The following is a 27,944-nucleotide window of genomic DNA, read 5'->3' on the forward strand; positions in this document are numbered from 1 at the left end:
CTCTATCTGCCAAGATGACGTCAATAACAAGACGATTCTGAAGGACAACCACCCGCATGGCGGACTGCTCTTCAGTTAAGTTACCTAAGGCGGAGGCAGTTTCATTTACTACTGCTTCAAGTGTTCTAGTTAATCTGCGTATTAATTTACTATTCTGAACAGGTCCTAAAAAGAAAAAGAATCCTTTATTAAAATCAGTGTACTGTTCCCATGCCGTTTCTGTGTAGTCGACAAGTGGGATATCTCTTCTGGGTCTATTCTTTACTAGATTCGTATTTCTGTGGTAGTCAGGAGGAGCTAGGAAAACAGGTGGCAGAAGGAATGCAATGTAACAGGTACCATCCCAATCTGGAGGTAGGCGTATGTATGCGGTATGACCGCAAACAAAGTAAGAATGACTAATAGCTTTAAAGGACGATTTACCATGATCACTGAATTCGACCACAGTAGTGCATTTACTATGACCTAAGTGTACTGAACCTTTCTTCCTGATACATAATTCGCCAGTGACTGGCAATACTGACATAGTGGGTATAACAGGTGCGGCTTCGGATTCAACAGTAAGAATCATAAGGCTAATTGTATAATTACCTAATCCATACACTTCATTTTCTAGATCAGTTCCTATTCTAGTGGGGAGTCCCTCCTTATCAGGGTAACAGACGTCGAGCAGGACCAAGTTCAGGTTTCCCCAAACCCAGCCCCCGTCGAAAACAGCAATATCAGGATCTAAGGAATTAATTATTTTAAACCATGCACCACAGGAGCCATTGTGAGTGAACGGGTACGGAAAGAGGGGCAGAGCTCCCTTGTAATTCTGGTAGGGAGGGAGTCGGCCACATATCCAGCAATCTGTAGCATTGTTAGTTTGATGAGAATGGTGTAGCATACTGATGAATGTGTTGTTGCGCAGCGCAAGTCTGTAGGAGAGTTCGTGTGGAGGTAACTCACTAAAAGTGTGTTCAGCAGATACATTGTAGGCAGATTGTTCACGCTTGAAAATAGGACAATAGATAGGTAGTAAGATGCTAGCAACAATAATTAAAATACTCAGAATAAACATGATTAATAGTGTCACTATACAGTGACTACGAAGTGATTTGCAATATGCACCTTTCTTAATTTGTCTCTCTCTCTCTATCTCGATCTAGGGGATACATGTCAGAAACTATTTAACCGATTCACCTAGGGGAGGACTTAAACAATTAAACTGTCTGACTTGCTAGATCGGAGTTTCGACCGATACTCTTCTTGGGGAGTTTTTTCTCGTTCAGATACTGTAAAGTCTTTTGGCTCAACACAGTCTTTGGTGGGGGTGGACGAGTCTCGGTCTGGTTTCAGTTCATGGAATTTTTTCACATGACTCGTGTGGACCCACCCCTTTCTCCCTTCGATCTTCACGGCTGTCCTCGTGGTGAGAAGGACGGTCTTCGGCGATTTCCAGCGGGGCTCCAGTGGGCTCTTCCTATCAAAGTTTCGCACCAATACTAGGTCCCCAGGACGGACGTCATGTGGCTTTACATCAGTGTTGTCAGGAAAGGCTGCGGCAACCTGTGAACGACCTGATTGGAGTGCAGACATCAAGGAGGCAAGGTAATCTGTCAACATATTACAATCAACATCAGTGATTTTTTTCGGAATGGGCGTCCCCCACATATTCGGTGGTCTGCCAAAGACCACCTCGTACGGGGATAGCCCTGATCTCGAATGGGCAACCATTCTCATGTAGAACAGTGCCACGGGCAGGGCGACTATCCAGTCGACCCCTTTCTCCTGACATATTTTTGCAAGGCGGATCTTTAGTGTCTGGTTATGCCTTTCTACAAGGCCTGCTGCTTCGGGATGTCGGACACAATGGAATTTCCACTGGTATCCTAGCAATAAAGAAACTTCTTTCATTAATGCGGATGAGAATGGCTGACCGTTATCTGAGTACACGACACGAGGCAAACCGTACCGTGGGAAGAATTCACGGACCAGCTGCTTGGCAGTGGTCGGAGCAGTGTAATCTGGGACTGGGTATGCTTCGGTCCAGCGGGACAGAGCACAAACAACTACGAGAACATATTTAAATCCTCGACAACGGTCCATCTGGATATAATCCATCTGGAGGACTTCAAAAGGGTGATCGGGAGGATGAAATCCACCTTGCTCTACAGGGACGCTTTTACCTGGATTGAACTGACAACAGATCATGCAAGTACGCACTTTCTGTTTCGCTGCTGCTCGTAAGTGTTTATTGTTCCAAAGATTTTGTAAACTGTCTAACATCGCTTTCTCTCCTAGATGTGCTGGGCTATGTGCTGTATTTATCATGACTTGAACCATAGAGTCAGGGAGAAACCATGTAGATTTTCCCTTCGTCATCCAACCTTGATCTGTCTGGATCCCTCCTAGCTCAATCCATTTCTTTATTTCTTCTGGGGTAGCATGTGTCTGAATATCGATAACATCTAGTGTGGGATCCCTGACTGTCAAACAGTGTGTCGGTCCTGTTGTCTTTGTCATGTCAGTTGTCTGAGTGTGAGTCAATGCTGTATGTTTTGCGGTCTGATCTGCCAGGTCATTACCCTGGGAAACAGAATCTGTAACCTTAGTATGTGCTTTACACTTCATGACGGATATGCCTGAAGGCAGATGTATTGCTTCTAACAGTGCTTGAATGAGGGGACCATGTTGAATCTTGGCACCGTGAGAGGTCAGGAAACCTCGTTCTTGCCATAACATGCCGAAGTCGTGTACAACTCCGAACGCATAACGGGAATCAGTGTATATGTTAACATTTCTGTTCTTGGCTAGAATACAGGCTCGGGTCAGAGCAATAAGCTCTGCTGCTTGAGCGGACAGTGTGTCAATACGATGTGTTTCTTTAACTTCGGTTTCAGTGGTCACGGCATACGCGGCCACTAATTCTCCTGTATTTGTTCTTAGGCATGAACCGTCCACATAAAGTGTCAGGTCTGGATTTGTCAATGGAACATCTGTTAAGTCTCGTCTGGGCTTTGTTACTGCATTAATGATCTCTATGCAATCATGCGGGGCTGGATCCGTCATAATTGTAGGTAACAATGTTGCGGGGTTCAAAATGCTGCAGCGTCTGATTTCTATGTGTGGCTGGAATAGCGTTAATTCGTAACCTGTCAGTCGTGCTATAGTCAAGTGCTGAGTCTGGGTTCTGTTTAAAAGAACCTCTACAGAGTGTGGAACTTGTACTGTTAACTGATGACCTAAAACAATTGAATCGCTCTGTCTTATTGCTAACGCTGTTGCTGCTACTGACTTTAAGCATGCAGGGAGTGCCTGGGCTACGGAATCCAATGTACTTGAAAAATAAGCACAAGGCTTATGTGAACCTGCTTGATCTTGAGTGAGGACAGACAATGCTGTACCATCACGTTCTGTAACAAAAAGTGTAAACGGTTTGCTGTAACATGGTGTCGCTAAAACTGGTGCTTGGCATAATGCTTTCTTTAATTCCTCAAAGGCTTGTGTATGTTCCTGAGTCCAAGGGAGGGCAATCGAAGTTGCTGCCTCCTGCGTTGTTAACTGGATGAGTGGTTTAGCTAGAAATGCATATTGAGGAATCCATTGTCTGCAGTACGAGGTGAGGCCTATGAAGGCCCGCACTTCCTTTTGTGTCTGGGGTCGTGGCATATTTACAATTAACTGAATGCGATCGGGAGTGAGCTGTCTCCCCACTTTGGACAGCAAGTGACCCAAGTACACAACTTGCTGAACACAGAATTGCAGCTTCGAAGGAGACACCTTGTGTCCCTTGTCGGCCAGGAAATATAAAACTGTCAGTGATGCTCGTTCACATTCGGGCTCACTTCGTGCGGTGATCAGTAGATCGACGTATTGCAGTAAAGCGGTGTTAACTGGCATTTGAATACAATCTAGTTGTCTTTTCAGTGCTTGACTGTAGATGCTGGGGCTTTCTGTGAATCCTTGAGGTGCGCGGGAAAATTTGAAACTTCGTCCATTTAAACTGAATCCGAAGAGATATTGGCTCTCCGGATCAATAGGTACACTGAAAAAGGCGTTCTTGAGATCAATTACAGTAAAGAACGTTGCTTCTGAATCAATAGCAGTCAATAGGGAAGAGATATCGGGCACCACAGGATACTGTGGTACAATACATTTATTCAATTCTCTTAAATCAATCACCAGCCGATATACTGGCGGTGCATTGGGGTCAGTACGTTTAAGAATCGGAATGATTGGTGAATTACAGATATTGGAGTCGGTCTCTACGACCACTCCTTGGGCTATAAGCTCTTCAATGATTTCCAGTAAAGCCACTACAGCATCGGGTGGTAACTTGTATTGTCTGATTCTCGGTAAAACAACACCTGCTTTGAGTGTAACGCGGTATGGGGTGATATGCATGCAACCTACATCTGTTGGGCCTTTGGCCCACAAGTGATCTGGTACATTTTTCAATCTGACATCGAATTCTCGCAACACATAGTGACCCTTGAAATCCCGTAGAAAGAGTCTAACTCCCTCCGGGGAACAGCAGATTATAGCTCCTAGAGCCTTCAATGTTTTGATTCCTAACAGATTTTCTGGGCATGAGTTCGTAAGTAACAAATCTGTAACTCGTGATAATGGACCCACAGCCAGGGGTACTGGTTCCGATACTTCATTTACAATAGGCTGTCCTGAAAAACCAAGGGAAACATTCTGTGAGCCTGAGAGGGGTGCCCCTGGGACTTCATTATGGCTGATTGTGGTGCGGCTTGCCCCTGTGTCAATTAAAAACGTTCTGTCTTTTCCCAATACGTGACTGTGTACATAAGGACCTTCTTGATCTACAGGAATTTCAATAAGAGGCAAGCCACCTTCCCTCTCTAGGCTGTTTCATGTATATCGAGGATAATCTGGATATGCAGATTGGGCATACTGGTACATCTGTTGTGAAACTTGCTGAGTTGCGGCAATGGGCTGTGGTACTGCTACTGTCTGTGCTGCGTGAGATGGAGCATGCATAGGCTGTGTGTTCTGCATGGGCTGTACATTTTGTGAGGTCTGTTGCTGGACCTGATCTTGTCTAGGCGGATGCGGTCTTTCTTTAGTTTTCCCTGTTGCTATGTTATGTTTCAGAACGGGACATTCATGTACGTAGTGACCTGGCTGCTTGCAATAATTGCATGACCCTTTAACGGGAGCTGTAGTGTGACTTGTCTGGGTCCCACCCTTCCTTTGACCGTCGGCTGGGACCGTCTGAGCTACTAACATTTTCATCTTCGTGTCTTTCATGCGCTTCTGTTCTTGATCCTGTTCTTCTCTGATTCTGTTCTGATGATATTGTAACATTTGTAACATCTGGGATGGCGTATTTGCCTGCCAAGTACTTTCAACTTTGTACACTCGGTTTTTAACTAATGGTAGGGAGTTCTCGACTAGTTTTGATACAAAAAGATGTGGATATGACTCGCTACTTGGTTTTAGGCCACTATTAATAATGAAACATTTCTCGAATCTTGAATAGAAGTCACTAGTATCTTCATCATGTTTCTGTTTACAGGACGAGATGGCGTCCCAATCTTCCTTTCTAGTTGTCAATAATCTTGGCAGGACCTGTACTATCAAACCGGGTAATGCTTTAGTCTTTTCCCCAAGGCCTACCCCTGGGACCCGTTTGCTTTCTTCGTCTTCTATTTCTGCCCATGCAATCTTTGTGTCCCCCACCTCCCATTCTTTTTCCTTTAATTTCTCGTAGATGCCCGTGGGCAACAGCACCTTCAACATTTTCATGATATCATCATACGTGTAATCCCCCATTAGTAACATGTCTTTAAGCTCTCTGTGAAAACCTGCAGGGTCTTTATCATGACACGGAACTAGTTTCTTCATTTCTAACAGTTCTAACTTAGTCAGTGGCGTGTGTACATATACACGTTTCAAGTTGTGATCCGCACCCATAACTGGGTGTACTTCTCGTAAGGGGTTCTGACTTTCAATGCCACTCCCGCATTGCATGTGGTACGTTTTCCTTTCTGGAGGCGGGGCGGGAACATATTCAGAGCTTATGAAGGTGTTATATTTATGTCGTTGTTCTAGAATTATTTGTATTAACTTGGTACTGAAACCTCTCCATCTATCCATAAGTAGTGCTTCTAATGTTTCGTGTAAGGGACCTGGATCGGAATGTTGGTTTCTGTATTTCGTGAGGAGGTGCTGAATCATGTATACACCTGCTAATTTCTGTTCGTCTGGGGAAAGGTTCAGAAACGTCTGTGCTAAGGTATCATCATTATATATGTCTGGATTTTCGGCCCATAAGATGGCTGACCGGGCTAGTTCTTGTTCATCCATCGAATTGAGTACATGGTACCCCATTCTTTCTCGTAATCTTTTATCAGTCTCCTGGAACTGATGTTCAGAAGAATTCGGGTTTGTTAAAGCAGAGAGAAAAACTCTCTTGTTTTCCGGACGGATGCCCTTCCTTAGGTAAGTTCCCTTACCTACATATGCTATAGTATCTGTAGTCCTTTCTGGTTCTTCAAGTTCTTCTTCCTCCTCGGAGGAAGCCTTTTCTTGTTCTTTTTGGTGTGCTGCTATCACTGCTTTTCTAATTTTCTTGTACATACTGGCTATGCAAGTCCCCTTGTCATGTTTTCCTTCAGCTATATTTTGACCCCACTTGTTCAGTGCATCTAATTCACTCTGATCTGTTCCAGGCCTATCTCGTTCTCTTATTAGACAATTTATGAAAAATCGTAGTATCTGTGCTTGAACGTCAACTTTCTGTTTCTCCATGGCATCCTTGATACTGTCAGGGTCTTTCCCTGTCTGAACAAACTCATATATTCTATCTAGACGGTCCTTCATTCCTACATAGCATAGCAAGATATCAGTAGCAGATCTTAACCGTAGGGATGCCAATATCATTAGATCGTCTTTTCCGGGTACTGGATCATATCTGCAAACTGAAAGGTTTTCTTTTAATGCGTCAAGGCGGGGTGACCTGAACGTGAGAGGACTCTGCATATCCCTGAGATTGAATCTGTGTGTTAATGGCGGGGTCCGAAGACCCGCGGTCGCACCTCCTGAAGCGGATGTTTGGGCATTATCTCCCTGTGAAGTCTGTATCTGAACTTGAATTTGTCGTTTAGTAGGATCAGGTAGACTTTGTTTCGGTAGGTCAATTTTGGGTGCGGGAAGGGGCGGGGCTGGCGGAGCGGGGGAGGTCTGTCGCGGTACCGGCGGAACATGATCTGGGGGCGGGGTGCCACCCCCGTCCCTGTCAGTAGGCAAGGTACGAACAGGCAGATTGGCGTAAGCTGGTGCTACATCCTCTAGATAAGAATTTAGGAATATGTCTTTAGTAGTCTTGTGTCTTACTTTAGTTGGAACTAATGGGGGCGGTAGGTTTTTCGGTATTTCTGATAGGGCCTCAGGTGTACCCTCGGCCGCGAGATACATACCGTTTACGAGATTGTTTCGGGCACGGTCTATTTGTTCTGTTTTTACTCGAATCCCTTCAGTAACTAATTCGTTTTCTTGGGCTTTTTCTGATTCTTTAAGTCTGTCTTCTCTACGGAGTGCTTTCTCAGCACGCTTATGTGATTCCTTACGCCAAAATTCTATGGCGTCTTTCTGAGATTGTCTAGCTTTCTTTTTCCATAATGCTTCTTCTACCTTCATGATGCACTCGGCATCCCATGTTCCGGTAGCGGGCCATCGGTGTCTTTCGTCTAGATGCTTGGTATAGTCGGCCCATAAGTCTAGATACAATATGGCATCTATGCCATGTTTGTGATACATAAAGTTACCTGGAGTGTCCCTAGGGGGGATAGGAATTTCTTCCTCCAGTATCCCTTTCCTAGTTCCTATCTGCTTCAATTTGTTGAAAAACGGCATTTTGCTTACTTATTACTGAATGCTCAATCCTTACTACTTAATACTGGATCCAGCTAGTTTTACGAGGAACACAATAATGCACATAAAAACAGTCACATTCATACCACGACAATAATCACATGAAAAGACATTTGAGACATAGATGACTACCCCCTATACTGGATGTACTGCTAAACAGTACAGATACACTGGTGTAACAGTGCAGAAATTCAGAATACTAGATATACTGCTAAACAGTACAGATACACTGCCTAAAAACAGTGCAGACCGGACTTGTGTACCCAAACCCGTCTAGATACGTCCCAGCAATGGTACTCACCGGGAAGCACGGAAACAGAAGGCCTCGGAAAACTCGACTGGACTCGACTCGACACTTCGGAAAACTTCGGAAAACCTCGGAAACCTGGTGGGCCTCTTGACACCTCGGACCTTGCTTCTTTCGGCTAGGCTCTGGTCGGGATCCTCCGCACTCCTCACCGCCTCGTCTGGGTACTGATCGCAGTCTTCGTCACCTCCGTGGGTCAGAGGGAGATGCAGGAAATCCTGCCGGTACGCGTAGGTTCCATCTAACTGATGGCAGGGGACATAGCTTGCAACGCACAAACCGGCGCGTGAGGTGGGGGAGGGGTCCCTATTCGGGCGCCAATATGACGTAAATAATTAATTTACTCTCTTAATTTCTATGCAGGTAAGTACTCAATCAATAATAACTCAAATCGGAAAGAAAGAACCAGAGTCCGTGGTGTTAGAGTTCTTAGGGGTTTTATTCCTCAAAAAGGAATGGTCAGGACCATAATATCATGTTCTTCCCACCGCAGGGGTGGAAGAAGGGATAGAGCGCTACATTTTATTGACAGTACATAGCTTATATACTTAATTCATGTCATAGGAAATAGTGCAGGAGGCGTAACAGCTGAGAGAAGACAAGATAACAGTATACACGTGTTACTAGTACGTAATCAAAAGGCGTGAACTAGGCGTGAACTAGAGACGTCACAGATGGGTGTCACAAAGGGGTGGCACTAACAGAAATGTTGCAATGTCAGCAGAAATCGGAAGCTTGGATGCGCGCGCAGCTGCATGACGTGTGATTGACGTGAAGCTGGAGGGTGCAGGGGACTTGACATTTACACTGACGGAAAGAGACAGAAGTCTGGCATGTCAGATCAACTTGTACCTTTATCATATCTGATATCTGATGTTGTAGGAACTAAGCTATCTGGGTGGAAAGGTCTCTGGGGCAGAAGCTATTCTATACTAACTGAGAGTGCGTGTATATGCGCCTAAGTGTCTGCATGAGAAGCGTGGGGGCACGGGGCCTTCCATGGAAGCATGGTAACAGAAGCTATGAATTACTTGCACTGAGACAGGTCGGCCCTTTGGCTCTGCAGCTGGGGAGGATGTTTACTGAAGCTAGTAGGCAGGAATGCATTTTCGAGGAGCGGAACAGATAACTCGAAGGTTATAGTCAGTCTTGGCAGAAAGCAGGCTGAGCTGAGCGCGAGGGGCCGCGCTGGAAGTAAGTCAGAGTTCACGGGTACAGAGGCAGCCTGGGCTGAGGCTGTCAGAGTCAGAAGCCAGAAAAGAGGCTCGATGGCAGAAATTCAGGGCCTACTTTGCCAGAGCAGGAAAACATGTAAAGTACACTACAAAAAGACATTGGCATAGCATATTTAGGAACGGGCTATTTAATCCATTCAGGGTGGATCTGAAAGAGGACAAGTTAACGTTGGACGCAAATGTATTTGCGTCTTCATAGCTGACACAGGAGGGAAGTTACATGCACTTTAAGCTGGTACATGGAGTCGGTGGGGTACGCGCTAGGGAACACAACTTGACCATAAAATTTATATTTCCTCATCAGGCTAACAAAAAAAGGCCAAAAGGGCCAGAGTGTGACCTCTAACAGAGCCGAAACAAAGCTCTGCCTGGCTAAAGAGAACAGCAGCACATCAGACACTTTGCCAGAAAATCTGCCTTTCCTCACACTAAGGAATGAACTTGGACCAACAGCTAGATTATATTGACTTAATGGATGTGATGTGCAGAGTCAGAATAAAGTCCGCCACCTCCAAAGGCGGATTCAAAGCTCTATGCGATTCTGCCGGCTCGCCATGCATGCTAATGGAGATTGTGAAGGTTCTCATGCAAAACCCTGTCTGCTGTTGGGACAGCATGTCCTCTTGAGGAGGCAGTCCAAATGGAGGGAGTGAACTGTAGGAAGTTGTCTCTGTATAGACTGTACCAAAGTAAGGAATAGTATATACAGAGCTACTTTCTTACAGAGGGGCTTGCAGAAACGGGTTTGACCTCTGGCTGAGGAGCATGGGTGCATAGGTGCTTTGAGGCATCGTGCAACGGTGGTCAAATACTCACTACTTTCGCTTTGTTCTGCAGAAAAGGGACATACAGGACGGCTGGGCCATTCTGTGTAGGTCCCACTGGCCCTGAAGTCCCTAGACATGCAGGTCGGTCTTCCTCAGCGTTGGCGTCCGGACTGGACACATCAAGCTTTGGCTGCTGCAAGGGGTGCAGTACCCCAGGTATTGGTGTTGTGCCACTCCAGACGGTCCTGATGTCCCCACACTTGAAGGAAGTATGGATAGATGCGACCTATGGGATCATGGCTACCTCCATCCTGGGCGGCAGCTGCGTCGGTAGACCCAGTGAGTGGCAGGTCGGTACTGGACGTTGCTTCTTTGGTGCCTGAATAGCTCCTCTACTCCAAGGGAGTTTCTCTGGCGATTGGCAAAGCACAGGAAGCCCTCCGGTTTTCCTGGAGCCTGCACAGCGGCAGGACGAGTGTTTCTTCCACTATTGTCAGGGGCAGCAGGCAGGCTAGCACAAAGGCTGTTCTCTGTTCCCACACTAGGACTCTTTGTCCACTCCACTTAATCCATTGAAATCTGAAGTCCTGGTATCAAGGGGTCCCCTAAATTATTAAGGGGCGTTAAAGTAAGTGAGGGGGTAGTAGTCAAAGGGCACCTTACCCCTGGGATTACCACACCTCCCTAAAAGACCATTTCAATTTGGGAGTGGGTCTCACCCCGTCTCAGTTCACAATTCCCTCACATACAAGATGGTGGAATTTCTAAAGCACAAGTTACTACTTGTGTAATGATATATCTGTAAGAGACATTAGATAGTGATCGATTCCTTACCTTAGAATATCCCTAGGCGTCCGACTAAGTTTTGTCAGCAGTACCCCTGCGCGTCGGTAGGTGGCGTCGTGCAGCTCCGCGTTAGTCGCTGGCATCGTAAGCGCCGAGATGTCACAGACTACTTAGGCGCCACCCATGCGCGCTGACGTCAGTTCTGTACATGACTTTCTGCGCCAGAGACCCAGAGCCATGCAAGAAACTGACCACTGGTGCCATAGAACTAGGCCCCTGAAAGGGATGACCTTAACCCTAGAAATAAGATTGCAGAACGGGGAGGATGGGTGGGGCGTTAAGGAATCTATCATTAACTAATGTCTCTTACACATATATAGTTACATAAGTAGTAACTTGTGCATCTGAAAGAGACACGTTAGTGATAGATTCCTTACCTTAGAATAGATACCCCAGCAATACCAACCCCGGTGGTGGCTCTGCTAACAAGATTACACCAGAAAGTCACGGAGAACAGAACGGCCAAAGAAGCAGTCTCTCCGGACTTGACGGTCAAACAGTAATGCTTGGTAAATGAGTGCAGCAAAGCCCACGTAGCTGCTTGACAAATGTCCTGCAAGGGAACGCCGGGTCCCAAGGCAGTAGTGGCTGCCATTGCCCTTGTAAAATGGGCACGCAGCCCCACAGGAGGCTCCTTAGCTAAGAGTAACATGCATTAATCCACAAAACAACCCCCGAGAGATGGTTCATTTGTGCACGGCCCATCCTTTTTTACCGCCCACGTAGCCAACAAAATGTTGGTCATCCACCCGGAGCTGTTGTGTGCGCTTCAGATAGAACGTGCAAAAACAACAGTTGATGGACAGAATGCAGAACAATGTCATACATTCACCCCAGTACAGAGATCTGGGCATAAATCCATCGTTTTTTTGCACTCCACATGGGGTGACAAATGCAAAAACAGTTGATGGACAGAATGCAGAACAATGTCATACATTCACCCCAGTGAGTGGGATGGGTATGCTTAGACGTGAGTCCCATGATCTCCAAGCCACTGGAGTCAAGCTATCCTGGCTGAAGACGGCTGATAGCCAGAAACCGGTTCCAGGATGCTTGATTCCGGTCCAGGAAAGACATGGCTTGGCAGTTCGGGCTGGACTGTTCCCATGAGGCACAGGGTCTAGGCTGATTTGCATATGGCTATGTCTGAACTGGGGTGGTGTGGAGTGCAAAAAAACGATGGATTTAGGCCCAGATCTCTGTACTGGGGTGAATGTATGACATTGTTCTGCATTCTGTCCATCAACTTATTTTTGCATCAGATAGAATGTGAGCGCAGGTTTTGGGTCCAGACGGTGGAGCCGCTCTTCCTCTTTTGAAGGCTGCAGAAAGAAGGTGGGCAAAGTGATGGTCTAACCTATGTGGAAGGGCGGGACAACCTTAGGCAAGAAAGAAGGACGGGTCCTCAAAACCACCTTGTCCGGATGGACAAAGGAAAGAAGGTTTGGAAGAAAGAGCCTGGACCTCACTCACTCTTCTGGCAGAGGTGATAGCTACCAGGAAAGCAGTCTTAAGAGTGAGAAGACGCAAAGGAGAGTTATGAAGGGGCTCGAAGAGAGCGCACATCCGATATGTCAAGACTAGGTTTAAGTCCCATTGAGGCATAATGAACCCAACAGGAGGAAAAGTGTGCGTAATGCCCTTCAGGGAACAGTTAACAACCGGAGACTTAAAAAAAGAAGGCTGATTTGGAAGCCATAGATTTCAGAGCCTAAAGTTTACACCAAATTGAAAATGCAGGCAAACTCACTCTGAGGGATTCCAGCGTCTGTCTCCTGAAACACATCACTACCCACAGAGAGCTCCATAACTAAGCCATTAATCCTTCCCCCTGGCCCCAAAACACCCCCACTGGACAAAAAGGAATCCTGTTGGTTCTCTGTTGGGGTGCTCAGACCATTTAAAAAAAAAAAAAAAAAACGCTCCAGGACGGCAACGCCCAGAGCTGGGCTAGCTATCATGTGTCAGTCTGGCCCATGTCCTATGCTTTCTGCAGCATAAAGGCATCAAAGGATTTCCTGGAAAATCTTAATACCCACACCCAGGTAGAGTAGTTCAGCTGTGGGGTGGTTTTCACCTGACTGTATGAGTTGAATACTCTATACTCCCTGAAGTCAAGGGTCAGCATGACAGGTACTGGAGGGGGGACTCAAACCCACTGCAAACCGAAGTATTTTTTGAGTTCTTCAATTTGCTCGCTGCATTTTCACCATTCTTACAATTTCCATGTTCATTAAAATGTTTCCTTCTGTAACATTCCCTGAGGGTCATTGAAAGGTTTCTCCAACCCAGTGGGGTTCTTAATTAAATAGACTAGCTGACTCGACCGCTATGTTTAGGGGTGGATACAATCTGTTACGAGGCTGTATTACAATGTGCTTTTTTTTTTTTTTATATACGTACAATACGGAGGGTATAATTTTTCATGCCCCAGTTAGTAGACTTACTATAAATAATATTTAAAGAGATGCAACGTCAAGTAACACAATGAAAGTATACCTTATGCACTGCTGGTACAGCATTGAAATTGTCAGATAACTTGCTCGTAAATGATCCATAAACTCCATCACTCATATAATACAGAAAAGCTGGTTCATCGTTTCTTGCAAGTTCACCTAACAGACAAAATATTAAAAAGGTTTTTAAAAGCATTCACCCCAACAATTTTACAATGTTCAATACGAGTACAGCCATTTGTGTGCTTTTCTTTTATCTAAAAAGGGAGAAATCACCAAAACCATGCAAAAGCACACAGATTATCTGCATCCACTGCTTTGAAACATTTGGTACTCTTAAGACATCTACTGGCACATTAATGGAGAACATTTATAAAATATGTGAGACCGTATGTTACCCCATGTTGGTACCCTGCATGGCTAGTATATTTTTGCTGCCTCAGAACATGCATTCTGGCCTGCCCAGTGTTCTGTCCAACAATCAGAAGTTCAATGAAGGTGCACCATTATTTGTTTTCCTTTCAGTCAGGAGAACAAAGCAAACTGAAAAATAAACCTGAGTAAGGACTCTAATGGAATATGCTACTTACCAGTATGCATCTGTTCTTGGCATGTAGGGCTGCTGACATTCATATCTGTGCATAGATCGCCGCCTAGTGTTGGGTCTGGATGATTGCACATGGTTGTCCTGGAAGAGTCTTCGAAGTATCACGAGATAGGTGGCTCCTCCCCTGGACTACAGTGCGCATGGGCATCCTCTCCATCCTCAGATTGTTTTTCGCCATTGTGGCAGAGATGGAGTGCAATACAGTGAGCGATGTCCATGCTAGATAGTAATTCTGAATGCTACAGCTGCTACAGGCGCCGGGGAGGAGGGTGGGCGATATGAATGTCGGCAGCCTTACATACCAAGAACAGATGCATACTGGTAAGTAGCATATTCGGTTTGAGGCATGTGGGCTGCTGAATTCATATCTGTGCATAGATTGCATAGCAGTCCCCCCCCCCTGTTAGCGGCGGCTGCCCGTGCCAGCTGCAGCAGTCTGAAAAAGAGTTTTGAGAACAGCCTGTCCTACAGCTGCCTGCTGTTTAGAATGCACATCTACGCAATAGTGTTTCGTAAATGTATGTGTGGTGGACCAAGTGGCTGCCTTACATATCTCTTCTAAAGGAATATTCCCCAGGAAAGCCATGGACGCTCCTAACTTACATGTGGAGTGTGCTCGTGGTGGAATGGTTAGTGTGCGTTTAGCCTTGGCATAGCAAATCTGTATACATTTAACGATCCACCTGGCTATCGCTGCTTTGGAAATGGGGTTGCCTTTGTGCTGTGGAGAAAAGGCAACGAAAAGCTGTTTTGTTTTTCTGAAATCCTTCGTTCTATATAGTACATTAGAGCCCTTTTGACATCTAACGTGTGTAGGGATCTCTCTGCGACATTTTCCGGATTGGGAAAGAAAACTGGCAGTTCTATGGTCTGGTTCATGTGGAACTGCGAAATCACTTTAGGGTTGGTGCGTAATACCACCCTATTTGCCTGGACCTGGATGAATGGCTCCTGGATGGTGAGTGCCTGGAGTTTACTAACTCTCCTCAGCGAGGTAATGTGCTGGAGGAAAAGCGTATGCAAATTTGCCTGCCCAGTTCATCCATATCGCATTGCCCTGCGACTGGGTGTGGGAACCTGCTAGCGAAGCTTTGGCATTTTGCGTTTTCCCTTGTGGCGAACAGGTCTATCTGTGGATGACCCCATTGCTGGAAGTACGGTTGGAGTACTGATGGATGCATCTCCCACTCGTGCATCTGGTGGCTGTGCCTGCTGAGCAGGTCCGCCATCTGGTTGTCCTTGCCTGGGAGGTGTTCTGCCATGAGGAACATGTTCCTCTGAATGGCCCACTTCCACATGCTCTGAGCCAGGTGAGACAACTGTGGAGAGTGTGTTCCTCCCTGCTTCTGGATGTAGTACATGGCAGTCATGTTGTCCGTCCGAATCAACACGACTTTGTTGCACAGATGTACTTTGAAAGCTTTCATTGCCATGAAGATTGCCATCAGCTCTAGAAGGTTGATGTGCATCTTCTGCTGTGTAGTCCATAGTCCCTGCACTGTGTAATGGAGTACATGAGCTCCCCCATCCCTGAAGAGACGCGTCCGTTGTCAGTATTATCTGTGGTAAGGCTCTTGGAACGGTCGCCCTTGCAAAGGTTTTGTGGATTCCACCAATGCAGAGAGTTGTATGCCCGACCGCTCACCAACACTAGGTCTTTCAACTGCCCTTGAGCCTGGTTCCAGTGACGTGCTAAGCACTCCTGAAGCGGGCGCATATGTAGTCTCGCGTGCGGGACTATGAAGATGCAGGAGGCCATCATGCCTATCAACTGCCTGAACACTCGCGCCTGAAGGGAGCGTTGAGGTCTGAATTTCTGTATCAGCAATCGCATGCTGTTTATCCTCACTGAATTTGGCTGAGCTGTGGCTGCCAGAGTGTCTATTGTCGCACCCAGGTACTGCCGTACGTGGGCGGGCTGAAGATGTGACTTTGGGTAATTCAGTGAGAATCCCAGATTGTGAAGGATGTGAATGGTGTGGGACATGTGGCTGGCACACAGCTGGGCTGACTTTGCCTGAATAAGCCAGTCGTCCAGATAAGGGTAGACCTGTATGTGATGCCTCCTGAGGGGTGCCGCCACCGTTGCCAGACACTTGGTGAATACTCTGGGCGCCATTGTCACTCCGAAGGGGAGGACTTTGAACTGGTAGTGTTGATCCTGAATGGTGAACGTGAGATACTTTGTGTGAGGGGTGTATGGGTATGTGGAAGTACGCATCTTTGAGATCCAGTGTTGCGAGGAAATTCCCCTGACTTAAAAGCGGTAGGACTTGCTGTAAGGTGAGCATGTGAAAATGCTCCGACAGAATGTATTGGTTCAGAGGTCTGAGGTCGAGTATGGGTCTGAGAGACCCGTCCTTTTTTGGAATTAAGAAGTACAGAGAGTACACCCCCGACCCGCTAGAGGCACGAGCTCTATGGCTCCTTTTTGCAGCATACTGACGACCTCTTGCTGCAATAAGTGTAAGTGCTCTGCGGACATAGGACGGTGTCTTGGAGGTATGTTGGGTGGAGTGGCTGTAAGATCTAGACAATACCCGTACTGTACAATATCTCTTACCCACCTGTCTGTGGTGATGGATTTCCTTACAGACAGGAACTGGTCTAGTCTCCCCCCGACAGGTGTTAGATGGTCGGGGGGCAGTGACAAGGCGTCACTGTTTGGTATTGGCAGAGGATCTGGAGTTGTTGTTTCCTCATCCTCTGCCTTTGATGTTATTTCCTCTATATCCACCTCTGGGATTTTTATTGTAGGTGGATTGCGTACTTCCCTTGTTATACTGCGTTTGTTGGGTGTTTTGGCCCCTTGACGGTCCTCTGTTATTGGATCGACGAAAGGAACCACCCCTAAACTGCTACGACTGCAGAGCCCCCATGGATTTTGCAGTTTCCGTGTCCTTTTTTATCTTTTCTAGGGTGGCATCAACTTCAGGGCCAAACAAGAAGTCAGTGTTAACTGGCTGATTAAGAATGGTGGTTTGTATTTCTGGTTTGAAACCAGATATTCTCAACCAAGCATGTCGCCTTAGCATGACGCTAGTGTTTATAGCCCTAGCTGCAGTGTCAGCTGTGTATAGTGCACACTTGATGGAAGCGTTGGAGATTAGCTTCCCTTCCTGAACCAACAGCTCTGCTCCTTCCTTGAATTGTTTCTGGGAGGTGCTGCAATAAAGTCTCTAGAGTATCGTAGTGGGCCCTATCATATCTGGCCAGAAGCGCCTGAGTATTAGCAATACGCCAGATGTTTGCAGCCTGTGCTGCCACTCTTGCCAGATGTGTCCAGTATCTTTGATTCCTTATCAGGCGGAGGCGCATCACCTGTTGTCTGCGAGTTGGCCCTCTTTCTTGCATTGGCAACTACCATAGAGTCTAAAGGCAATTGTCCTCTAATATAGCAGGATCCACGGGTGCCGGCCTATACTTCTTTTCAATCCTTGGGTTAACTACCCTTGCTCTAGTATTTTCTTTGAAAATGTCCTTGGCGTGTTTAAGAACATCCATGAGCATTGGCAGTGTTTTTACACTTCTTTCGGAAGTTGAGAATGTGTCCACAAGGAAGTTCACTTCCACCGTATCACTATGAAGTTCAACGTCATGGTTTAACGCAGCTCTTTCAATCAGAGCGTTGAAAGCTGTAGTGTCTTCAGTCGGAGACGTTTTGACATTGTAGACCGTAGTATCAGGGTCATGGTGCGGGTCTCCTGGGTCAGCAGTGTCTGCCCATGTCTGGTTCAGATCATCACGATCAGTGTCCATCACCTCGCCATCACCTTGAGTATCATAGTCACCTGCCCCTGCATCTGAGTATGTAGGGGAGAAGGATTGAGGCTCTTGCTCTGTCTGCAAGTGTTCGACCAGCACTGGTGACGCAGGTGATCCCCTCTTTTTCTTTAGAGGAATCCTGAAAGACTCCATGGGCTTTTCAGGGACAATTTTCCTTTTGTAGATAGACAGTCTTCCCGTTTCCGAGTCAATGAAGTGCCTCGATTCCCGTTCCTCGGTCTCATCTGTAGGCCTTTGGTTCAATGCAGGCTTCTTTATGATGCCGATGCCCTGTTTCGGCTCGAACATCTTCGGCCGCACAGCCGGTGGTAAACCGTATTTTATCGGCGCCGACGTTGCGAGCGCGGAGACCAACTTGGTAGTTGTGGCTTTCTTCGGTCCAGCCGTCGAAGTCTGGCCTCTGAATCCGTGAATCGACTCCGCGGTGTGTAGGGCCATGACTTGGGCCTTATGCGCCGCCTCGGCATCTGACGTGGAACCGACGGTCGTCTCCGGTCTCGTCATAGATGGAGGGTTGGTGCCCCGTCTCGATTCGAGATGCGTAGCGGCTCCCTTCGGCGCCGACGTCTTCGACTCGACGACCTTCACCTTGGCCTTCAGCGTCCCGCTACTTGAGTCGAGGGCCTTCTGGAAGCTCCCCGCATCGAAGTCCCTCATCTGTTTCGTCGGCCCGAGGGCTTCGAGGCCTTGGCGCCGACTAGAGCCAGTTGCACTTTCGGTTTCGGCTTAGACTGTGCTGGCTTCGGTTTCGTTTTGCTGAGATCAACCAAAGTTGGTTTCGAAACCGATGGCTCAATTAAAATGTTCGAAGCCGGGCCTTTTTGAGGGGCTGTTGAACTGGAAGGTAGATCTTGGGTAAGGCCTCGTGGCGATCCCTCGACCTGAGCCGTATCGATATTATGTCCATCGACCCCCGTATCGACGGTCGGGCCTAGCTCATCTGAGCTATCTTCCTCGGCCCCAAGGGCCTGAACGTCGACGTCTCCTATCTCGTCGACGACGACATCATAATTCTCCTCTTCCTCCAGATATTCCTCCTCATCGGCCTTATTGTCGGATCCATGCGCGGATCCCTGCTCCGATGGTTCATCTTGGTCCGGGATCTCGAAGACTTCTTCGTCTTCGGTCCCGAACATATTATCTGGTGCCGGCCTCTTCGATTCCAATCGAGCCGCGCGTCGGGTCCGAAGAGTTTTCTTTGATCTAAATTGGGCATAGGCCATACATTGGTCTTCATTGTGGTCCGGTGACAAGCATTTGTTGCACACAGGGTGGACGTCGTTGTGTGCATATTTGGCGTTACACAGCGGACACCTTTTGAAAAGGCCTCGACTCCATCGTCGATGAAACTCGATGCGAGAGGTGAAGGAAGCCGTCTGATAGGCGATGTCCTGTAGATAAATGTTATCGATACCGATCGGAACGATACAGACGCTCGCGAAAGCCTTTTGGCTTTGAGAAAAAGTTTCCTAACTTGAGCTAAGATTTTAACATCCGAACCCAATGGCGGAAAAAAACAATCTGAGGATGGAGAGGATGCCCATGCGCACTGTAGTCCAGGGGATGAGCCACCTATGTCGTGATACTTCGAAGACTCTTCCAGGACAACAATGTGCAATCATCCGGACCCAACACTAGGCGGCGATCTATGCACAGATATGAATTCAGCAGCCCACATGCCTCGAACTAAGCTTTAAACTTAATTTCCCTTGAAATTCAATAGCATTTAGTGACCAGTTAACATCGTTTGAGAACATCCAAACTTCAGCCAATCACAGAACAGACCCAGAGTATCCATACCCTGCAGGGCTATCATACCACAGATTTCGAGCACCAGTGCAATTGCAATTAGAAGAATAATAGAGGTATGGAATGGAGTACCTGAAAGGGGAGAACAGAGGGCTGCATGTGAATCTATAAAAGATTAATAGTGGATAACCACAGTGTACAGGTAAGTAACTTGTTTTTTCTCTAGTATTGTATATTTTATAGATTCACATGCTTGAATCAGAATAGTAAGCAGTTTCCAAGTAACAAAGGAGGTGGGTAAGGTGAACCATCCCACCATGTGACCCAAAACCATCTATTTCTACATTTACATTATCTGCCTTTGATTTATTATTCTCCACCACAAAACAGTACTATAGGAAAAAGAGTAGACCTTAGCGAAAAAAGGCATACCTTATGCGACTATACATCTCAGGGCAGCTTATCCAACTGCTATATCTGCTTTTTGCTATGCATCCAGACAATAATGGATCATGAAGGTATGGACATTTGCCCATGACACTGCCCTCCAGATGTCGGGTAAAGACACTCCGGCAAGTCGCAGCCACCTTCGGGTGAAATGAGCTGTGAATTCGGCAGCAAGCGGGCGTCCCGCTTTCTCTTGGCAGAAGATTATAGTTAAGGATACCCAGACTGCAATAGATGATCATGTCAAGGCCTGACCCTTTCTAGGGACAAAGGAGGAGAAACAGCTGAGTTGATTTACGAAAAGTCTGTTCTTTGCAGGTAAACGTTTAATGTCCAGAGAATGGAGGGCACTCTTTGCAGTTGAAGATAAAGAGGGGAAAAAAGGAAGGTAGAACCACTGGCTCATTGAGATGAAACGTGGAAGGCACTTGTGTTCAAAAAGGATGATGGGTGCGAAGGACTACTCCGTCCTGATGAAACTGCAGGTAGGGTTCCGTCGCGGTGAAGGCTTGGATCTCACTAATGCATCTAGCAGATGTGATGGCCAAAAGAAAAGCCACATTCCATGAAAGGTATTTCAAATCGGATTTGTGAATTGGTTCACAGGGGGGTTCATAAGTTGTGAGAAGACAATGTTCAGATGGTCTTATCAGATGGTCTTATCAGTGGGTAGGCCTTAAAGAGACCCTTCATAAACTCCTTCACCAGCCTGTTGGACTGTTGTATCGCATTTTAGATTCCGAAAGGATTTTCCCAGATTCATGCCCTTATATAGGTACAATTCACATTGCCCTTATATAGGCATAGAAATCAAGCCCTTATTTAGGCATAGCCCATGCAACCCAAATACAGGCATGGCTACTTCCATCCGTTCACCAAACGTCAACGATTTCTTGGAAAACCAGCTTAAGCCGTTAGGGACTTCCCCTTGCTTGAATAGTGATTTCTCCAAGAACTTAGTTACTTTACAATGAACAACTTTTCCACAGGGGTTCATTCATGACGCTCATATGCCAGACTTTACGTCAAACATGGCATTCCTAAACACCTTCATATTCTGCCGCGAGAAATCCAGCTCCAGTGTTTGACTCCCTGTGTGGGGTGTTGGGAAATCGAGTCCAGAGACAGAGAGACCAGACCTCCTTCATTTTAAGGTATTCAGCGGATTAGAACCTAGAGAAACCTTCGGCAAAAACTTGGCTATGCTAAAGACCATACACTTTCCCTCATACTAGACTTCGGTTAGGTACATTGGGGTAGGCGTATTTTAGAAGCACCAGTTGAGTATTTTAGCCTGTGTTATTCATGTATGTATTTTTATATGGCTTAGAAACCATACAATGCTATTACAGTATTATTTCATATTACTGTTTACGCTATACACATTATACTTCGCATTCTGCCTAACGATTGTAGCAGTTCACCTCTCTTGCATGAGAAAGAAGACTATTCAATATATCCTTTTATTGAAAACGCCAGTCTCTATTTCTCTGTAACTAAGTATAAACGAAGCATGCACGATTGACTGATTCAAATGTCCTTTGGAGGAGAAGAGAGAGGATGACAAGAGTGTTTGATGCCTCATGAGCAGAACAGCTTCCATTTAGTAGAATAGCACTTGAGCATGGAAGGAGCTTGGGCTCTATGGAGTATGGATTGGCATTAGTCAGAGTGCTAATGCTCCAAATTCTATGTGGTGAAGTCAAGCTGACAATTGAAGTGTGTGAATCTGTGGAGTAACCACTTGGCCTTGGTTCATGGAAAGTATATACTCTGTTGGCTGAATAAGGATTGGCGAAGACTGATAGGTGATATAGCTATGTTTACCAGTACTGCGTTGCCACACCAGGATGATTAGGATAATACGGCAGTGCTCCCACTTAAGCTTCTGCAGAACACTTGGAATGAGAGGAAATGGAGGGAATGCACAGGCAAATGTTCCTTCCCAAGAAAAGTGGAAGGTGTTCCCCAGAGAGCCTGGTTGAGGAAATCTGCTGGCATAAAACTTGCATTTTATGTTGAGTGATGTAGCATATAGATCTAGGGTTGGCAACCCCCAACAATGAAATATTCTCTGTAACTGGGCCACGTTTAGCTCCCACTCGTGATATTGCTTGGTGTCCTGCTGAGGGAATCGGCCTATTCATTTTGGATTCCTGGTACGTGTTGTACTTGCATTGATATGTTGTAGCCTATGAGCCATTCCAAGATCTGCTCTGCTAGGACGGACAGGGCAAGGGACCATGTCAAACCTTGCTTCTGTACGTAGAAAATGGTGGTGTTGCCCGTGCGGACGAGAATTGACGATCCCCTGATCCTTGGCAGGAAAACTTGGTGGTCCAGAAACATTGCTTTCAAATCCAACAGGCATTAGTCAGCTTGGTCTGATTACTTCCTGTGGACCTGTAATTCCTGAAGCTAAGCACCCTATCCCTCCACGGAAGCATCCATCATCTTCACCATATCCAGCTTTGTTAAGAGGAAGGACAGACCTTGAGAGAGATGGTCCCAGATTGTCCACCAGGACATTGCTGTGGTAATTTCTAGTGTGACTGACAATGTAATTGATGGAGCCTCGAGATTGAACCAACTGAGCCTCGAGCTGCTCCTGGAGAGGTCTCATCTGTAACCAGCAGGATGGGATCAATGTGATGCAGGATATCATCATCCCCAGCATTGAGTAAATACTTCCTGAAACAGACTTTTTTTGAAGAGAGGGACAAAGGGACTGTGCTCTACACTTTGCAAGCATGAAAATTCTTTCTTCTGTGGGAAAGGTCTTTGAATGGTTGGTATCCAGGATTGCTCCCAAAAATACTAGTGCCCTGGAAGGGATGAGAGAAGACTTCTCCCTGTTGAGATTGAAGCCTAGGGAACGAAAACACAGAAGACAGGCCTCAGTAGATTTTCTGGTGTCATGGAAGGATGGGGCCTTGACCAACCAATCGTCCAGGTAGGATAAATACCTGCTGTCAGGATTGCCGGAGAAATTCCATCAGAGGCGCCAAGCACTTGGTGAAAACTGGGGTGCTGACTTTGGCCCGAATGGTAGCACCCTGTTTTGGTAATGGTCCCCTGCCACCTCGAACATGAGAAAACGTTGATGGTTCAGATGTATGGGGATGAGGAAGTATGCATCTAGAAGATCGAAGGAGGCCATATAATCTCCAGTATCCAGGAGTAGTGAAATCTCGTGAAACAACAAGATTCTGAAAGGTTGACTTTTGATAAAATTGTTTAGCAATGCCAACAGAAATATACCACTTAAATCAAGGACAGTTGGGAAAAATGCTCACAGGGTACCAACAGCTCAAGGGCGGAAAAGGAAGCAATTCCTTTTTGTTAAATAACCCTCACACACTCTAGTAGTGTCATGCTTCATCATCAGGTTCACCCTGACTCCCAAAGGTCAGCGTGGGCTCAACCATGTTTCAGGGAGCCCTTAGAAGAATATGGCAAGGGGGTTTAAAGATTAAAACTCCTATTTGGTTCCAGGTATCCCTTTATTCGCGGAACTGTAGGGGATATTATAATTAGAAAAAACTATAGGGGTCGCAAGAAGAGAATTGTCCTATGACCCTAGTGTCAACATGTTTCAGTCCTCAAAAAAATGGCCCATTCAGGTCCTGGACTTTCTTCAGGGCAAAAATGGTTTCTGCCCTGGTTTTGTTTATATAGGAATGTCCAATGTTTTTAGTTGGTAGAGGGCAGTAAGCTGCACTCACGAAAAAGGAAAACAGATCACTTATCTCTATTCCGGTTCCGTAATGTTTCCAATCCATTCCAATGTGGAGGTATTAAATCGTCACTTAATTGTAGATAACATAGGTAAGTAGCAACTTTTTCTTATGCAGTGGGCTTATCTCCATAAAGTCTTGTCTGTTTCCTTTTGGACACCATGTTTGTCTGCAGCCCTCATAATCTGTCTGATATCATGAAATGTCATCAGGCGGTTGATTGTCTAGTTTGATTGTCATAGTCATGGGGTCTCCAACCTTTTCTGTAGTGAGTGCTACTTCTCGTCACTAAAAACATAATGAGCTACTGTCCATGTAACAAACACCACCAATAGATTAGCCAAGTCCTGCTCCAGAGACCATATAGCACTAATGCCACATGTGCTGTATAACAAATGTTAATTTGAGTGGTCCCCACAGATCAATTTTGTCCATATGAATTACACTGGAGAAGTTGGACACCAAGTTATACTTGTATCGTCATTATCGTGCAACACACAAACTACTACACATTTTGAGAGTTAGGACCTGAAGGAGCATAAGAAATACATTTTGTAAGACCAATGCCAATTTCATTCCTATCTATAAGTAAACATATTTGAGAAGTAACCTGTGGGGTACATTAATTTGTGTCATTGTCGGACTGCTGTATGGGGTATTCAGCAGTCAGACAATGACACAAATTAATGTTTTTGTAAGAGAAAGCTTTAAGAAGATTGGCAAGCACTTCTCCGTACCTGAAGATGGCGGGGATCTTAGTTGCAGGATAGACATCCTGGTCTGACCAAAGTTCAGTCACCACTGGACTACCAGTCGCCTGGTGTCCTTGTCACAGGCTACTTCTTACTAGGTCCCAGAAGCTTTGACAACATCCCTGCGCTCAGCAAACTCTGGTGCAACTCTGTTTTACGTGTCGGTCTCAGGTGCTCCATGGCGCAGTGGTAGTGGCTTTAAGACTTTAGGCTACCAACTTGCCCCAGCAGGCTTATCTAGCTGTTATGGTCCTGTGCTGTGAACAGGAGTCCAGGCAACTGGCCATTAAAGTCTCTTGGCTTTGCTGGCATATTGGACTGCTTCTCCCTTGAGCAGGACCCGGCAGGCATGATCCCTTCCTTCGGTGGTACCAGGTGGAGTCCTCTTTAATGCAGTTGTGCAGTCCTCCCTCGGTCCATCTTCCAGTCAGTAGAGGTCCGGGTGCCAAGGATGCCCCTTTTATGCTAAGAAATTGACCTCCGGGAAGGTGTGGTTGATAACCAATGAGCTACCAGGTTCCCTCCCACATGGTGACCACTTCCTGCGTAATGTGGCATTTGGCTACCCCGGGATGTACCATTCTGCCCACTCCCAAGATGGCAATACTCCTCTCTTGGTGTTCAGACCTCACTAGCCCACCCATGGGGTGTGGCTATCTTAGGGCTACACACCGCTGGGAAACTGGTGTGGCAACACTTTTCCCCTCTGCTCCCCATGCCAGACTGTCTGCCTAAACAATGGGTCCTCCCTCGTGTGACACATCTCCCCATCAAAAACATTAAGAATGGCTTTTGGGGCCAACACCTCCGTGGCCTGCAATCCCTCATTGTTCTCCTTCTTGGCAGTCGTTGGCACATCTCTCCAGGAGGGCAAAGAGTAGTTTATTAGAACAGGCTCCATGTGTGTGCCGGAAGACCCAGGAGTTTAAAAGGCAACAAGGTGGCAGCATTGGCACAAGTTCTATTCATTTCCGACTTGAGATACAAGTTGGGATTAATGTAACAAGTTGTTGGATACCTTGGAGTCCCCACTTTGGTAACACCGTTCAGGAGTTTGCACAGCTGAGATGTCCGCATGTAATCCTGTACTTGCCAACTGGGAAGCCAAGTCTTCACACAGTAAAAACAGAGGTTTTGTGTCTACTGTCAAGATATGTAAAGTAAAATATATGTCCTACCTGGGTCATGTGCGGCACCCTGCCTGAGGACTCAGTAGCCGTGCCGAAGGGGTAATACAAATTTACAGGGGAACTGGTGGCCTTGCCATTAGTTTCAATGGCAATGTTGAGCCATCAGTGCACAATTTCTCTGTCAGGCTTGCTGTGGTGGGCTGGAGGACTCGTTTTACTTGGGGGACCTTCAGGGTGGCACAACCAGTGCTGCAAGCTCTGGTGTACCACTCGAACTTACATGCCTTGGGCAGCAGGGTACCATTTGCTAGGGACTCACAGGTAAATTCATAATTTCCAATTGAAAACAGCCAACGGGACATACTTTAGGCTAAGGGAACTGTCACTGTGGTCTGGTTAGCAGTCTCAGTGCACTTTGAGTCGCTAAGAATCAGTTGAAAAATTTGGGGGTGACCATACAAAAAGAAGCCTTTCCTTACAGACAGTGGACCTCTGAGGATGGGGAGATTGAGGAAGCGGGACCGTAGGACCTAAATCGTACTTTGAGCTGCCTGGGGAGGCCTGACTGAGCCCTGGTGTTGTGCGAGACGATCTAGCGGATTGGGAAGCTTCTTGTGAGGGACTACAGAAAACTGTAGAAGGGTTGTGAACCAGGTTTGTCTGGCCCATGTGAGTGCCACCAGGGTAAGGGAAGTCTGTAGTAGCCTCAAGGCAACATATGGAAGTGGGAGAGACAGATAAGCATAGACAAATATCCCAGACCACTTCTTCCATAGTGTTTTGTCCATGAACTCTGGGTCCGTAATCCTGTAGGCGAAGCTTAGGCTTTTGGAGTTTTAGGCATTTGTGAACAGATCTATTATTATGTTTCTTATATAGCACCTGAATCGACCCCCGAAGGGGTATCTCCGCGCTTGCCTTGGGAACCCGTCCTGGCTTTTCCCTGTGAGATAGCCCCTACAGGGCATCCCCAAGGTGAAAGCCAGGCATCCCGCCGCGGGGGGGGGCGTTGTGGAGATAAAGCAAGCTTAATGCCCAGAGTTGCAGAGTGTGAACCCATGATTAGGTCAGGCACCGAAGCGAGAATTATCGAGTCCATGGACATTTGAGCTCAAGACCCTGCCGCGTCGGGAATTGCTCCTGTTGCCTCTAGGGAGGTAGCATTGGCACTGCCAAAAAATAGTGGTGGGGTGATGGGGACTGCAGAGCTCCCATTGCCTTACTCGTGTATGTGTCTTTTTTGATCTTCTCCAGCATCTGATCAACTTGAAGCGCAAAGAGATGTTCCCATCTAAAGGCATGCTGATCAGATGGTGCTGGACTTCTGGCTCAAAGCCAGAGAGACGGAGCCAGGCATGACAGTGGATAAATATGCTGGAATTAATGCCCCTGGTGGCAGTGTCAGCTCGTCTAGAGTACACCTAATGGTGGTATTGGAGATAGTCTGCCCCATCTTACACTACCTCCTTGGCCCCATTACCTGTACTGTTTAGGGGAGGTGCTCGATCAGGTCTCCCATCTCATTCCACTGTGCTGAGTCATATCTAGAAAGTAGGCGGACTGAATTGGCGATGTGCAAGGGGATGGCAGATGGAGTGCCCCCCTTTTCCAAGGCAGCATTTTTTTTACCTTCTTATTCTGGTGGAAGGGCATCTCCAGTACCCTGTGCATTCGCTTATTTACGGGAGCTGCCCTCTAATGTAAACCTGATCCCAGATAAAGACCTTCTTTGTCAACCCTGGCCTTAACGGGGTCCTAAAAGACGTCCTGTGTGGATTTCAATATACCCTTGCACATGGGTAGGTATTGTGTAGAACGTGGGAATGGGAGAGTTTCTACTAGGAAGTCATCCTCCTCTGCAATGGTGTGCAAGTCTACATTGTGGAAGTTGGCAGCCATGTGAATGAGCTCAAGATACAAGGTGGCATCATCGGAGGGGATGGCTTGGCTGGGTAGATGTAGGAAAGTCCCCCTTTTTGACATGTCACCCGCAGCTTTTGCATGGTATTTGATGCAATTTTGACATTAGCCCACTGGGTTGCTGCTATCCAGGTCACCAGTGCCAGATCTTTATCCCTTAAATTGTACAAATGTTTCCGAATTGTCAATAGCTATGGCACTCCAGTAAGTCCCTAGTGGATGGTACCCCCTGGTACCTCGGGCAAGGGTCCTAAAGAGGGTCCTCCCCCTCCAGAACCCCCAACCTCCCCCAAGAGCTGCAGTATGTATTGTCCCTTC

The 27,944-nt window shown here is 46.6% G+C and overlaps 1 protein-coding gene across 2 annotated transcripts in view; it reads right to left on the minus strand.

Annotated features, from left to right (window-relative positions):
• AZIN1 (antizyme inhibitor 1) overlaps window positions 1–27,944 on the minus strand; it is a 493,870-nt gene that overhangs the window by 44,507 nt on the left and 421,419 nt on the right. For both annotated transcript variants that reach the window (XM_086966090.1, XM_086966091.1), the window contains exon 10: window positions 13,542–13,657. In XM_086966090.1, the coding sequence (XP_086822216.1) occupies window positions 13,542–13,657 (116 nt within the window). The remainder of the gene's footprint in view (window positions 1–13,541; window positions 13,658–27,944) is intronic.

The sequence above is a fragment of the Lissotriton vulgaris genome, chromosome 4_1 (assembly GCF_964263255.1).
Source record: "Lissotriton vulgaris chromosome 4_1, aLisVul1.2, whole genome shotgun sequence".
NCBI lineage: Eukaryota > Metazoa > Chordata > Amphibia > Caudata > Salamandridae > Lissotriton > Lissotriton vulgaris.